Genomic DNA, 15949 nt, shown 5'->3' with positions numbered 1-15949 from the left:
TAAGCGAGAATTATCCATAACCCTATGACTATTATCTTTTTCTTTTTTCCAGCGACTGTTTTTTTTTTAAATTGCTTATGCCTTTATGTTTTATTTATTTACAAATTGACTAGTTGAGCAATAATAACATTGTTGGATAATTAGAAGTATTTCCTCAAAGTAGAACCATTCAAACTTTATATTTTCCTTTTTTTTAGTTATAAATATACAGTAGTTAAGATACAACCCTATAAGAACTATTCCAAAGTGTGAAAGAATGTTGTATACTGGAAGACTCACCTGGTGCAGGGCGGTGAGTCCATCGACGTTGGCGGTGTTGATGTCGGCGCCCTGGTCGAGCAGCTGGACGACCTCGTCCTTGTCGCCGGAGAGGCAGGCGGCGAGGAAGACACAGCCGGAGCTGAACTTAATCCTGCGCCCGTGCTCGTGCCGGGGGGTGGGGGCGGCGCGGTTGGTGTCCGACTCCTCCCAGCGCTTCAGCTGCTCGGCGCGCTTCATCATCGCCGAGTTGTTGCGCGCGTCCAGCGAGGACATCTTGGCAGATCCTTCTTGGCCAAACGAACGATCTGCTCCTTCAGATAATCCTGCTACTTGCTGCAGAGCACGCGCTCTGTGAGATCGCTCGACTGCTCCAGATGTGTGTAGTAGCCTTTGTATGTAGCAATTGCTCTATCGTTATTGCTTTATTGCTCTTTTGTTTGCAGTGGGAATTGGGTTTTGATTTTGCACTATTTATAGAAAATGCTTCACACTTTCGATTTTCGATCACAACTACACTTTTGTTGTTTGTACTGCTGCTTCTGCTGCTCCTGCTTCTTCTTCTCCTGCTTGCTGATTATTATTATTTTACGATTTTTCTATTTTCTTTGCGTGTGTGTGCGCGTGCGTGCGTGCGTGCGTGTGCGTTTGCTTTATCAGCCAACTTCTTGGCGTTTTCTTCTCCGCTCACTCACACAATGTCGCAATCGGGAACGCTCCCTCTCTCTCACTCGCTCTCTCGCAAAACAATGCTATTTGTTGTTGTTTAACGCGCACCTTTGTTGTTGCATTTAATGGAAATTACACAAGAGGATAGGGCAAGAAAATAGGAAATACGATAGGGGAAATTAATATTTTGCAACTGCTTTATTTTGAGCTACCATCTGCTGGGCTACATAGTGTTAAGCAAACACATTTTCATATCAATTAAAAACACTTGCGGGCATTTTAGCAGCCGCTTGTTTTTTTTACACTTTGTTTATCATTCTCCCTTTCGCGCTCTCTCTCTCTCTGCCTCTCACACACACCCATGCAGTTAGGGCTTGCATACGGAGAGCGCGAATGGTTGAGCCTGCATGTGTGTGTGTTACCAATTTGACATAAATTCAACAGCCGCGACGCTGACGTCGCGAGTAAATAGAACGAAAATGGAAGCCGCGTATTTTTTCACGCACTAAATTGCGATGATTTTATGTAATTGGGCAGGCTGGCGGTATTGCACAAAAGTTCTTGCAAATGCGAGTGCAATTATGTAAAGGCATTTTTACATCGCCCCACATTTTACATTCCACTCCACACTCACACACACATTCACTCGCCTCGCACACAGACGCAACACATACACACGTATGCCGCACACGCACGTAGAGAAAAATGGATTGCAGTAGAAACTTTTCACACACACCGAAAGGCCAAGCGAAAAACGCACCTTTCCCGCGAAATTCCCAGAACTTTCAGTGCTCTCTGGGCTTTAATGGCTGCAGGACTCTCCGCTGAAGCGCTCCTCGTCCGCGAGGCACTGGTATTTCACTTTATTTTGCATATTTTCGCTGGCGTTCAAATGGAATTTCATCCGCACGAAGTTCACAGACCAAAATTTTTTGACGATGTGAATCGGAGGGCAATGCGCGGTATATTTAGCCATTTTCTCGCCTGGTCACACTAACGCCGCTCACAAAATTGTAGATGGCGCTTTAGTTATGTTAACACTTAGCAGTGCTGTTATGGACCGATATATTTAACGATGTTAATTCAACTATCATCATTATTTTTGTTTGTTATTTTGTTTGGATTTATTCCTGGTTTGATACTAAGAATTCCCGAAAGCGGATCGTTTATTAAAGAAGATTACAATATCTCTTTTTTTACTGAATAGAACTAAAAAATCGCTTAAGCCTGTTGTTCAGAAAAATGATATTTTAAAGCCGATAACAGAAACAATTGATGATAAAAAAATTTCCAAACTGAGCCAAGTATTTTGTTTTTACTGCGAGTTATCGGAATGCCGAAGGTTGTGCTTCTTCTATTTGTGCCGTTAATTTTCTAGTCAAATCAAGAGAAAGTATTAGTTAACCGCTAACTCTAATTCTAATGAATCGAAATGAACTCTGTTTTCGCGATGTTACTGGACCGGTTAACAGACCACTGTTCTATAAGCGGCTCAATTTTGTACATGTGTTATACCTGAACTACCGTTTCGATTTCCAAACCGTTTTATTCGATAAATGTTGGTTGAAAACTCTGCTGACGGCCTAGCGAAGACTTCATCCAACTGAGACATCTTATCGATATCTCTTTGGCACGTATCGATACACCAGCGAGCCAAGAATCTTAAACAGTGTGACCCCATCTAGCATTTATTTTAAACACGACTTCGTGTGCTTACGGTTGTTGTTTTGAAATTTTATTATATTTAGAAATATACATAGCTCACAATACAGTTCTTTATTAAACTTAAGAAAGTTAAAAGAAAACATCCCAGCTTTAGTGACGGACAGCTGGAAATAGCAAACGAGAGAGCGGACATCCCACCCCCAAAATAATTGCGCATCGCTTGGGCGGCAAAAAACTATTTCGACCGTTCCGCCCCGCTAGTTCTCTCTCTTTCCCCCGCCAGCACCCTCTCGCTCTATAGAAAACCAAGCAAAACAAAACTAAACGAGAACGCAGAACCGACAAAACAAATACCTATAGGAAAGTGGGCTATATAGGCGCATAGCTTTGGCGTAGTCGCTGCACGGCATTCAAACTCACCAGTCGACGTGAGCACAGTTCTATAAACATTTTGTATAGAAAAGTTAATTAACTTCAAAGTGATTTTATAATCTTATCGCGGTGCTATAAGTGAACGAAAGCAATTAACCCCGAAAAAAGGGGGAAAAAAACCAATGTTAAACTGGAACGTTATCACTGCTTAATATGTCTATGGTAAGTAAATATTTGTTTTTTTTTTTGCTTGCAAGGCTTGTAAAGATTTACTGTTTTTATAGATTAGAAAGTAGGCAGTCATTATTTTATTTGTTTCAGTTAAATAATTAACTTTTGCTCAATCTTCCCGCGTTTTAAAAAACAGAAACATAAAAACAGAATGGATTTACTTTACTATACTTGAATTATGCTGCATACAAATAGGCGCCGCCTGACTACCCATCTCTTTCCAACACGCCTTTTTTCATTCATGTCCTTACCCACATAACACCACCACACGGACACCACCAATATCCCTCCCTCTCTCTCTTTCTCCATCTCTCGCTCTCCGCTAGTGATTTCGAAAACAATCTGGAGGCCGAGATACATATGTCAGGATCCCGTCTTATCTTATTCGCTCTTTGATGGAGATTTTCCTCGCATTTTGTGTGCAATCTGGATGGGGTGGTTGCACACCCAACCTGAAATCTATCTGTCGCACATGTTTGTGCCTGGATATTAACTAAGAATATACCTTTTATCTCCGCCGATGCTGAGCTCATTCGCATCGCATTTCATTCATGATGAAATCAACCCCACCCCCATGGTGCAAAACCCACCCACTCGTGGAACGCGACTACTAGCTAGAATTTTCCAATTTCTAATTACCGCTCAATGTCATTTCCATTTACAGCGCTGCGTAGGTTCCTATGATTGATGGGGTTTCGCCTATAGCATCAGCTGCTTACCTCACTTATTTTACTAGAACGAAATGCATCTATCCTCGTTGCATTCTGCTTTGCGTCATTTTTTGTTTTGTCAGATTTTTGTTTAAAACAACTGTCATAAGTGCCTAATCTATACCTAGTAACGGTGACTAGATGGGTTCACAGGAAATTAAGTCACTTCTTATTTCAAATTTTATCTATAAACATATGTACATATGGTATTTACTGATAAGTTCACTTGGCATTCCCCAAGGAATAATCAATAAAATTATTTTAAGGTCATTATACACTAACTATAAACTTAAATATACAATATACATTTAACGATATAGTATATTTGCTTTGAGGCTCCATCATTTGACAGCAAAAGATCCGCAGGACACCTTAGCTTGGTAGGCTCATTATTGGATTGTTCCACACATCCACACATCGAAAAGATCCTGACAAAGGATCGACGGCAGCTGGCGACGTCATGTGCCGCGCGATCCTTTCACTGGAAGCGGGCACAATAAGAATGAGGACCCTTGCCCCAGGAGCAGATGTTGCTGGCTCCGTTTTCGGCGATCCTCTGATCCTCTGGTTAATACCTAGTTGCTGCAGCTGCCGGCACACGTCCACAATTGTCGATCCAGGTGCTTTCTTTTCCTTTTTTTGATTGGAGCAGGTAAATACCTGGCTAGAAAAAGGACCTACAGGCAGCACATGTTATAAGCAATGGGTAGGGGGCAATCTAATTGAATCGTGCACAACGCGTTGTTATGCCACCTTTTGCACAAATTAATGAAGAGAATGCAAAAATGGCAAACAGGTTTTCAGCACCGATGCAGTTGCATAGCTAGCAAAAGCCACATTACAGTGGAACGTCAGTAACAACAACTGGGTTTCGATAAAAGTAATAAAATGTAACATAAACAAAATCAACTTTAGAGTATAGCTTTTGAAATGTAATATGAGGAACCTAGGAATTACAAAGTAGCAGCAATCTTTTGGAGACCTTCTTAATATTTATCTTAAATGAATATTAAACATGCATATATAGATAAAATTAAGGTATATTCCTATTGAGTCATAGTTGTTAGTGCTGGCATGGTTTCATTATTAAAGCAACAAAGTGACTCAAGTTGTTTGAACTAGCTTAAACAGCTGTCAACACATTAAGTTAAGTCGCTGTAGCCTATTTTAACTGTGCATCAAATAAAGTGTATGGGTGAATTCGCAATTATCGGCAGCACCAACAAGAACAGGGCGATTGCAACAACTCTAAAAGGCCTTGCAAGGCCGTTTAGCTCTGAGCCCGCGTATTTTTCAACTGAAACTTGTCCGGCGACTCGAGACCCAAACTCTGTGTGGTCAGCGGAGTGATCTTTTCAAGCTGAATATGAAATAGAAGCGAAGTGCCTCCGGCAGCATCCGCAAATAGAATGCTTGTATAGCCGCCACATTTTCGCTTAATTTACAGCAGAAGACCGCCTGCAAACAGTGTCGCCTTGCAACATGTCAAAGTCGTCTAGACTTCGCATTTATAGGCAAATTTCTCAAATGTGTCGCGACATTTTCGTGGTAAATTTAGCAGCGTGTATTTATAAAATTTGAAAAGTTCAACCCGTTTGCTGGCGGACGCCATATGCACATGTCGCGCACTGTAGCCGGGCTGCTTTCCATAAATGATTCAAACTTGGCGCAATCTTTGTTTCTACAGTACCAGAACGTGTTGGCATTTCCCTTGCCACTATAAAGCAATTATATATAACTGAAAGGGGCTTAATCAGAAAAGCTCGTGTTTGTTTAAAAATATTTTACTTATCGACAGTTTATTGCAAATACTTTGACCGAGGCTGTCTCGAATGGAGCGAAATCAATTTTTAGACAAAAACGTCAATTCAGACATATATTTGTAAATTTCATAATATAAATATATTCAACAAATATTTCAACAATCAGTGGTTTCTTTGCATTTATTAGTCTTTATGAGCAATTTTTTTACGAGTGCCTTGAATATTCTAGTCATAAAATTATGTAATATTTACTGTAGCAATTACTCAGAAGAAATTGATTCAACATTAAAATGATAAGAGTTTTAAATCTTGTTCTTTAGTTTTTTTTTCTTTAGTTTTGATACATTCAATTCATTTATTTCAGTTTTAACGACATACAAATTTTTTTAGTTTCAGCATTAACAATAATAAGAAATTAATCCTTATTACAATCAATTCAATTTATTAATTTCACGCTTAATGACATAACATTTTTTGTGATTTCTACATTAACAATAATAAGAAATAAAACCTTATCTACTTAAATATTAATATTAATATGGATAACATGATAATGAAAATATCTATACTGATTGGGGAAAAATTATAAGTAAATGAAAAAGACACCGCGAGCACTTAAAAATACTATATATACTACTATATATAAAATAATACTATAAATACTACTATACTATACTACCATCTAAAAATTACAGTTAAGGTGGCTAGGCAAGATCATTGGCCTGAACAGAAACATTTTGTTTTCAATGTTAAATCTGCAGTTTCTGTTTATAAATGGGTCCTTTTTTGCAAAAATTTCTGCATTACTGCCTTCGGTTTCGGCACGGTCAGAAAAGTTCAAGCTGCTCCTCCCTCCTCCTTTGCTTGCAGCGAAAATTCTGGCGACGATGAAGGAGAGACAGACAGACAGAGAGAGAGAGAGGTGGAAATGCGGTGCATTGACACGCGCGCGGCGCATGCTCTTCGCTCTCTTGCAGGAGCATAAAAATCAATGATCCTGGCTGCGGCGTCTGCGAGTGCGAAAGGGATAGCCATACAGGCAACAGTAGTACGTCTATTACGATTTACGTATTAATACTAGTCGTAGTACAACAACATCATGCACTTGCATTTGTCAAATTTAATTAATTGTTCAACTTGCCCACAATAAAAGCCAAACTGTTTGATTTTAAACAACGTTTATGGGCCTTCACTAAAAGTGGCTAAATAAAGTTTCAGTAATAGCAAGAATATTGAAGGTGCGGAAGGCCGAATGAACAACTGCATTCAATATAGTACCTTTCGCTCACTCTCCAAAGCTAGGCAGCTGCAACGTTGGGTGTCTCCCGCTCTCTTTCTGACAAAAATAACCTTAAGTGTGTGTGTACAGCGTGAAACCGATTCCGAAGTCGACTTCGGCAGCGCTCGTCTCGTTGGTTCGTTTCAGTTGGAAATCGAAACTCAGTTCGTATAGACACAATGGCCCACTCGCTTTGAGCGCTGTCTCGATTTAAATTTAGTACAAAAAAAAAAGTATTCCACGGGACTGAATGTGATAGTTGGCTTTGTAATTGTTGGCGATATAGCAGCAGCAACAACAAAAGCAAATACAGAGCGTAGAAGATAACAGAAAACGTGTGCTTGTCTAAGTGTAACATTATTGTGTTTTTCCGTTCGTGTTCACGGAAAATCAATAGTGATTGTGAAAGCGCATTATTTACACGATTAACATATCGTCGAATCTCAACGCAAAGGAAATTTTCCAGTGCAAACTTGAGTTTTTCAAGAAAAAGAGAAAAGCCGTCAAGGTGAGCCCCAGTTTCATAGTGTATAGTATTTTGTGTACCCCAACCGAAAAATAACCCCAAATTAACGAAAACGTGTCGTCAGAAGGCAGAGGCAAAAGCTGAAATATATTTTGTTTGCTTTGCCTGTATCTTCACTCGCGCACACACACACACTATATCAGTAAAAAAAACCACACAGGCGCAAACGAGAATACGAGTGCACACAAGACAAAGTTGTCACATGTGGTTTAACTGCATAAGTTATTTACGTTTCCATTTGTTATAAATAAATCGAGTATACATACAGTTGCAGCAGTACATAAATGTAAATTAACTGTAATGGTTTTAAATTTAAATTCATTTTAAATCGAAAACGTTTTATTATTTTTGGTCGGGTGTGCGTCGTTTGTTATGTGTTCACGTTTCGCTTGCTTGAAAGATGGCGACCGTAGAGTTGCTGAATACTCGCTCTCTTATTTCATTTTAAATTATTTACAAAATTACAAACTTTTGTTTATCCAGTAAATTCGGCGAATTTTTCGTTAATGGTAAACAACAATTCAAAATGACACACGTTTGTTTGCACGGCTTTTCTGGCCATATGGTAACCCTGTTTTCACATCGAGTGATTTCATCCAAAATTCCACACCCCGCACTTGCCCCTTGATCAACAATGCTGTTTTAAAAACAACATACTCAATTGGAAATGATTGGCTGGAGAAGAATAAGGGGCGGTTATTGTACCATGAAATGCCATTCATTTTATATATTCACCCAAAGTTGGGACTACGCAATTCACAGTATTCGTCTACGCTTAAATTAAGCGATGACTACATAAAGCATCCAAAATATACCAGTTTAGCAGATTCGAAGGTCATTTTATGTGTCATCCTTCCATCAGTAGAGAACTTCATAATATTCTAGATAAATTTAATTGTTTTCGACACGAAAAAAGGCTATTATATTATTGTAAAACCTATGAACGAGTAGTTTTGCTTAAACAAGTAAAACAACAGTTTAAAATATACTTTCTTAAAAGTATTTTTTACGGTGCATCCGCATAAACATATGACGCGTCAGTTTTCTGGGTATATATGTACATACATACATATACAGTACTCCATACGCTATATACGATTACAATGTGTGTAAGGCATTTCCTCTTTTACGCACACACTCAGTGGCATAATCCGGCCCAACCCACCACCATCGTCATCGTCAGCACCACCAATTCCGGACTATGGAGCATTAGCTTCTTTGTGGCACATCCGCTGCCAACGGAAGTGGTGCACTCATGCGTGTTTTTTACCATTGCCGCAGAAGAGGACTCTGAAATGCGTTTTGAGCAACTATAATATACAATTTTTTATTTTTTGCGCACTTGCGCTGCTTTTTATTCGTTCGTTTCGCCGAACAAAGAGAAAGTCTCGCCAGTTGCTCTCTCTCTCTCTCGAAGTGAGTCTGGGCTTCGGCTTACAGCTCAATACGGTCCGACTTTTGTAAATAGCTCACCATAGCAATCGCAATATCATGTTATGGAAACCGTTGTATCAGTACTAAAGTGGTGTTATATGCTCGTAGTTGTTAATACAGCTGATAGGATTTTATTATTATTATTCCATTTTGATGTTAAGAAAATTTATTAATACTTTAAGGCATAAAGTTATTTTAACCGAACGAATAAACTTTAAAAAACGCCGAAGCTCGCTGTTTCTTCCTTGTAGGGATTTCAAGTTTTGGCCTGTTTTTTCGATGGCGACTCCTTCCACTTCCATTATCGCCGCACCCACACAGCATCGATGGTGGTCCCTGCGCCCACCTTTTCCCACTCCCACGAATCGGATTTCGAGAGGAGTCGAGACCATTCGTTAATAAAACGATAGATAAGGTGCTTAAGACACAACAAACAGTTCTCACGTACACAAATGCTGGGAGTAGTATTTTTTCCGAAAAGCAAAATAGGATCTATTGTTTGTTCGTCTGGGTTCCATTTGTTATCGCCAGCAGACGCGACGGCAATCAGCACATGAATGGAAATGGACCAGTCCACAGCGGCCCTTGAAAGAGAATCCCGGAAAAGACCAGGCATAAGATGAGGATAATTACAATTCGGAATTCCCGGAATTCTCGATGCTCGCCCAGCTGAATCATCGCGTCGCCTACACGACCTTTTGAGCGTGGACCGCGTGAAAAACGACCTTTCAACCATTATTTCCACTAACGAGGGGACATCCCCCACCCCTCCCTCCACACTCCCCGCACCACGCCTGATCTTCATCTCACTTCTTTTCCATGAGATCGTACCCACATTCCAAGTCCCATGGAGATGATGCTGCTGTGATAATAAATGCTTCGCCATCTCATTCGCACACGACTTGACTCTTTGGGTTTGAGAACAATTTTCCCTTGGTTTTCCGAGGAAAAACGCTGGCGGCGTCGGCGGTTCTGTTACTTTGAACCAAGCCGCCGTTAGTTATTTCGACAATCGATCAATGTTCAATGGGAATGAGAGAGAGAGAGGGCTACATGGCTACGAGACGATCTTAATGCATTCTTTAGCAGCTCGGATCGGGGCGCATTTATTATGATTACAATATTGCCCTTTGTTGGCCAGCATCCCATCTCTGTTTTCTTCTCGTATTATCGACGTCGGCGGTCGTGGTCGCTTTGTTGGTGCTGCATTTCTTGGAAGGCCACAGCACTCACGCACACACGCACTCACAGACACACACACACACACAGTTTGCTGGAGATCATGCAAGAATGTTCCTTGTCTGTGCTGCATTTATTTATTTTTCTGCATCCTCCTTCTGTGTGCTCCCCTCTTTCCTCTTCATCGTCGGATTCTTCCACTTCGGATTCTTTAGCATCATCATCTTCCTCTTCTTCAGTTGTGAGCACGATGCCCTCCGCTTCTCCCCTTTTAACCCTAGCTTGCTGTTGTTGTTGTTGCCCCTGCAGTATCTGGTATCACCGCATTCCAATCTCGTTTTTTTTTTTTTTGTGGAAAACAACAACAACAGCAAGAACTAAAAGAATGGTAAAGTGTTTATAATAGTTTCCCACAGTCGAGCTCAAACAGCTGGGGTAAAAAGTTTAGAACCAATCAATTTTCAGTTGGAAAGGTATTTTTCAATTATGCAGGAAACAAATCTTTACTTCGCTTACTCTGATGTTAAGTACTTTATTTTAGAAATTATAACGAAATATATGTACTACAATAGTTATTTATAAATAATTCTTTCTGATATGAATGTTCCGCAATCTTTATTTATAAGCCTAACATGTTAAGAAGAATGCACTACGTGCAACCCCATTTATTTGCCCGCGTCTGTAGTTACAGAACGCAGACCTTCTCCACGGCTTTGGACCTCTGCGGTTACCTTCACTTACTACAATGATAGCAGCAGCAGAACTCCAATCACTTGGGCCCCAGCTTTACTTACCAACTGGGAATGGTATGAACTGGCCTGGGCTGGCTGGCTTGGCTTGGGTTGGTTTGGCTGGGCTTATTCCAATCAGAAAACTCGAAAGGCAGCTCCAACCACTCCAATGGTGGCACTCCAAGCCAGTTTTGTATAAAAGTGGCCCGACTGCATTCCATTGGAGGTTCGTTGGTTTGGTTTTGGTTTTGGTTTGGTCTTGTCTTTCGTGTTCGTTTGTTCTTCTCTTTTTTTTTACATTTTTTTTTGAGTTTTCTGTTTGTTGCCTTGCCTTGCCATGCCTCCTAGGCCTAGCCTTTTGCTTTGGCCTTTGATTATGATTTTCTTTGCTGCGGAGTGGTATTTTCTTCTGGTCTCTGGGATCGAGCTCCCATGCCATTCATGCGCCGCCCAGGAGGCCTTTTCTCTTCAGTCGGTCTTCGGTTGGTGTTGGGTGAAGGCGCTGCTCACGGTTTATCCATTGCTCGATATAAATATAAATAGTGTAGTTCCTTGTCTGCCGTACAATAATTGTGTGGAATAAATCAATTTTAAAGTTCAGCGAGTTTTTTGTATTTTGAACGACACTGGTAAGTGTATGAAGTAGTACCCTGCATAATTGAGTATATGCAATTGTCTGGCTCTTGAACTTTTTACGGAATTTCCTGATAGCCCCGGTGAAATTCCAATAGTCGGTTCGCATTACAATTGTTAATGGGCTTGGCATTCCACAATAACAAATAACAGACGTAGGCAGAGGCAGCTGCAATTGCACTTTGTAATGGCTAAAGAAGCAAACAATAATGATAATAAGCTGCACTAAAGACCGAAATTCGAATACTCTCGCAAATAAATTTTCACTTCGGTTTGATATGAAACTTTGTAAAAGCATAAATTATAATATTATAAAAATATCTTTCAAGTATTATGGAATTATCTGTACAAATGTGCGAAATATTTGATTTTAAAGCTAGAAGGTATTGCAGTATTGCAATGTCGACAAATTGCAATTACAATGGCAGACAGCATCACAAGCTCTTCGTGTGCGTTTTGTTTTTTTTACTGCTCCACTTCAAAACAAAGCGCAATCTCTGTAGAGAAACAGACCCCATTTATATAGCATCCCCCGATCTGGAAGCATCCTCAATAAGTATGTATGTGCATACAGAGGTCCAGAGGTCAGCATTTGTAAATTACAATTGCTTTTGTTGTTTTTCCATCTTCTTGTTTTAGTGCTGCGCTTGCTGCACTCTGTTTTCCCTGTGGTTAGTTGTTTTTCCCATTGATGGTTTCGTCTTTGCACCACATGGCCGTCTCGCTTGCACCGCCTGGCTACCAATGTGCATTATATGCTGCGCTTTATGCTGCAAGTCGGGCTCTCCATGGTGGTGGAGCTGGAGCTGTGGAGCTACAGCCGAAGTCGACGAGTGCGCCGTCGCCAGAGTTTGACTGCATTCCATTAAAACTTTCTCACAGTCGGCTAGCTCGCTGTGTGCTCCACAGTGCATGGCACTGACAGCCAACCCACCGATGTCCTCCTGCCCCCCAGTACCTCCACCGCCCGATCCGTTGCAATTGTTTGGCGAGTTTGGCTGGTTTGTGGTTGAAATGGACTTTGAACACTCGGGGCCCAACTCAGCGGTCGTGCAGAATTTTTTTTTTTTTGGCTTAGGCAGGCGAGTAAATGTCGATAAACGGCTGTACAATCTCCTTTGAGGAGACCACCGCGGATACAGTTTAGGTTCCCAGGCAGCAGTCGATAGTCATGATATCATGTTACTTACGGTTTTAGAAGCTTTAAATGTACCTTAATAATTTGCTTATAAAATTATCTATTATCGTTGTTCGAATTGTAGGCTAATTAAAAATATATCGATTGGCAATATACATATTATCATTTCAATGAACAGTAATCGATATATTGTGCATATGATTTTCCTGTCAATACTATAATTGCCAACACAGCAACAAACTACAAGTTTTTGCTATTATTATTGAAATTATTTGCCAGGTGAATCAGATCGAGTATCGTTATCGAGCCACGTCTGGCTGGCGCCACCGACTTTTCTATAGAAAAAAAAAAGAAAACAGCACCACCCACTTAGCTTTGCCTTCCGGTGGTGCTGTTTTGCGATTAGGATACTAATACTCACTGCGATTCGGCGCACTGGGAAAACGAGCGGTTGTAACATTGCGTACTCGATGGCACTACGAATATTTTGTTTTGTAGTCGCAACTCGGGAGTTTTTCCCGAAAGGAAAAACCACCCTTGGCTCGAGAGCGAGCGGGACAACCGCTATGTTTTCCATCATCTAAGGGCTCTTAAAGTTCGTTGATGCTGCATCTCCAGTTTCTTGAACTGCGTTTCAGTTTTTCCCTGCATTGTACATACACACTCTGAAAGACGTAGAAGTCGTGCTACAAAGTGTCTGGAAGTTTTGTTCGTGAACATTTTTGTCCTTTTTGCAGAAAAAAAGGTACAAATAATACCAAAATGTGATTGATCGATTTAAATATGAAATCAACGATAACGAAAACTTGTTGGATTATTTTCAATGGAAATTTTAATTAAAAAAAGATAAGGATATTGTGCTGCCCTAATTGACTTGTTGTGATAAGGAAATTGGCGTAAAAAAGCTTAGTTGTTTTAGAAAATTATGTTATTCACATCCAAATGTATAAGTTACTTAGGAATGTATTTTTATCTCCATTGACGTCTAAAATATAACCTGAACCTTATCTGTGTTATAAATTAAGCTTGCAACTTTTAGTACGTGCCAGTTGGCCATTATAAGCAGTATAAAGCAGTATACAAAAATATTAACGTTTGGATTCTCTCTTTTTATTCAGTTTCGACTTCAGAGGAAAGGAGCCAGAGAAGAAATTAAGAATCAGACCAACAAAGGAGCTAACAACCGGAACACAAAATGGCATCTGTGGTAGCCGATCTTCTGTCTTATGGACCTATCGCTTTCGATCAGGTGGATAACAACACGAACGCGACGCAGCTATTCAAAAACAATATAAACAAAACCAGAATGAACGATTTAAACAGCGAGGAGGCGCGCCTAAAGACCTTCACCGACTGGCCGCTGGATTGGCTGGATAAACGCCAATTGGCCCAAACGGGCATGTACTTTACACACACCGGCGACAAAGTTAAATGCTATTTCTGCGGCGTGGAAATCGGTTGCTGGGAGCAGGAGGATCAGCCCGTGCCGGAGCATCAGCGATGGTCTCCCAACTGCCCACTGTTGCGCCGGCGCACTACCAACAATGTACCGATCAATGGCGAAGCATTAGATCGCATCCTGCCGCCAATCAGCTACGATATCTGCGGCGCCAACGACTCGACGCTGGAGATGAGGGAGCATGCCTACTCAGAAGGCGCCATACCCATGTCGCAGCTAATTCAGTCGATTGGCGTGAATACAGCAAATGCGGCAACCAGTGCAACTGGAACCGCATCCCCGCAACCGAGGGTAATGGTCGCCACCCATGCGTCGACGGCGACGCAGGCCACTGGCGATGTCCAGCCGGAGACGTGTCGTCCAGCAGCCGCCAGTGGCAATTATTTTCCCCAGTATCCCGAATACGCCATCGAGACGGCACGCCTGCGCACCTTCGAGGCTTGGCCGAGGAATCTGAAACAGAAGCCCCACCAGCTGGCCGAGGCGGGATTCTTCTACACAGGCGTTGGGGATCGCGTCCGCTGCTTCAGTTGCGGCGGTGGTCTCATGGATTGGAACGACAACGACGAGCCCTGGGAACAGCACGCCCTCTGGCTAAGTCAGTGCCGATTCGTCAAGCTGATGAAGGGTCAGCTCTATATCGATACGGTGGCCGCCAAACCAGAGCTGGCCGAGGAGAAGGAGGAGAGCTCTTCGATGGCCAGCACACAGGCTTCAGAGGAAGAGCAGCAGACATCGGGGGAGGCCGGTTCGGGGGATGTTGCTCCGTCCGTAGCTCCCACGGCAGCCACACGCATCTTCAACAAGATCGTCGAGGCGACAGCGGTGGCTCCTCCCTCGACAAACAGCAGCGGCTCCACCTCCATACCCGAGGAGAAGCTGTGCAAGATCTGCTACGGCGCCGAGTACAATACGGCATTCCTGCCATGCGGTCATGTGGTGGCCTGCGCCAAGTGCGCCTCCTCTGTGACAAAGTGCCCGCTGTGCCGGAAGCCCTTCACCGATGTGATGCGCGTATATTTTTCTTAATAGCCCCAATGCGCACCCAAGTCCTCAAATTCAAAATAAACATAACTAAAAAATATATGTCGGAATGTGTTAAATATAGGCGTAGGAAAAAATCCTGGTTCAACAGGCGATCGCAACGGCCAGCTGTGGGGATGCCCGGCAGCTGGCCGTTGTACTTTAGAAGATCACAAAGCCTGCCAGTTATCGTAAGCCTACATTGTAATATTAGTTTAGTGCAGCACTTCTATGCGTTATTTATAATAAAACTAATATATTACCGAAAACTCATTGTCTTTTTGGTTTGTGGCTGTTAGAGTGGGCAAGCCAACATGAATTCGTTGGAACTATGAATCAAAGAAAATATTTTTATGGTCTTAATAATCATGCATTCCCCCCTGGTGGATGATGATGTTGAAATATTGGTGATGTTGACACAATGTCATATATAAAAGATTAAAAGGTTATACAATGATAACCACTCTTTCTTTAAAAATTGATTAGATAAAGCCTAGATACTCTTTGTTTTAAAACAAGTACGTCAACAAGTAGTGTCCACAGAGCGCCGAGCTGATCTTTTAGTATGGAATTGAATAAACGCTCTTATCAGTCATTGGATTTATAAGCTTTTGTCATTATCACTACACCGCCCAGCCTAAACAAAGTGTATTGCACTGCAATTACAAGCGCAGTGCGTTCTTTGTTCCGTTTGTCAAGCCATACGAATGCTGAAATGTCAGGTTTTTGACTGCGGTATTTGTTTTTGGAGCTCAGATTTGGATTGAAGCTTTTTCCACCTCATCAGATAAGCTCGCAGTGCATTTCAATTAGTATAGATATATATGCAGATCCGGTTTCGGATTAGCCAAGGTGAGAAGTGCTGCATACCCTGCGAAC

The 15949-nt window shown here is 41.6% G+C and overlaps 2 protein-coding genes across 28 annotated transcripts in view; one reads left to right on the top strand and one right to left on the bottom strand.

Annotated features, from left to right (window-relative positions):
- LOC6738237 (protein phosphatase 1 regulatory subunit 12C) overlaps positions 1-1902 on the bottom strand; it is a 29687-nt gene extending 27785 nt beyond the window's left edge. For 23 of the 25 annotated variants that reach the window (XM_039293014.1, XM_016171567.2, XM_016171552.2 and 20 more), the window contains exons 1-2: positions 1688-1902; positions 280-831 (exon numbers count right to left, since the gene is read on the bottom strand). In XM_039293014.1, the coding sequence (XP_039148948.1) occupies positions 280-534 (255 nt within the window). In that variant the 5' untranslated portion in view covers positions 535-831; positions 1688-1902. Of the gene's footprint in view, positions 1-279; positions 832-1663 lie in introns of all 25 variants that reach the window. The other 2 variants (XM_039293011.2, XM_039293012.2) reach the window with 2 other exon arrangements.
- Positions 1903-2947: 1045 nt separating this feature from the next.
- Positions 2948-15339, top strand: LOC6738236 (death-associated inhibitor of apoptosis 1). Of its 3 annotated transcripts, none has more exons than XM_016169424.3 (2): positions 2948-3186; positions 13707-15339. In XM_016169424.3, exon 2 carries the CDS (start codon positions 13784-13786, stop codon positions 15074-15076), a length of 1293 nt encoding a protein of 430 aa, XP_016032085.1. In that variant the 5' UTR covers positions 2948-3186; positions 13707-13783; the 3' UTR covers positions 15077-15339. The 3 variants fall into 3 exon arrangements, with proteins under 3 accessions (XP_016032085.1, XP_016032084.1, XP_039148943.1); XM_016169423.3 differs by lacking the exon at positions 2948-3186 and adding an exon at positions 7054-7455; XM_039293009.2 differs by lacking the exon at positions 2948-3186 and adding an exon at positions 11273-11446.
- Positions 15340-15949: the final 610 nt, after the last annotated feature.

The sequence above is a fragment of the Drosophila simulans genome, chromosome 3L (genome assembly GCF_016746395.2).
Source record: "Drosophila simulans strain w501 chromosome 3L, Prin_Dsim_3.1, whole genome shotgun sequence".
In the NCBI taxonomy this organism is placed as follows: Eukaryota; Metazoa; Arthropoda; class Insecta; order Diptera; family Drosophilidae; genus Drosophila; species Drosophila simulans.
The sequence above is the reverse complement of the archived record's forward strand: the minus strand, read 5'-3'. Positions and strand labels throughout refer to the sequence as shown.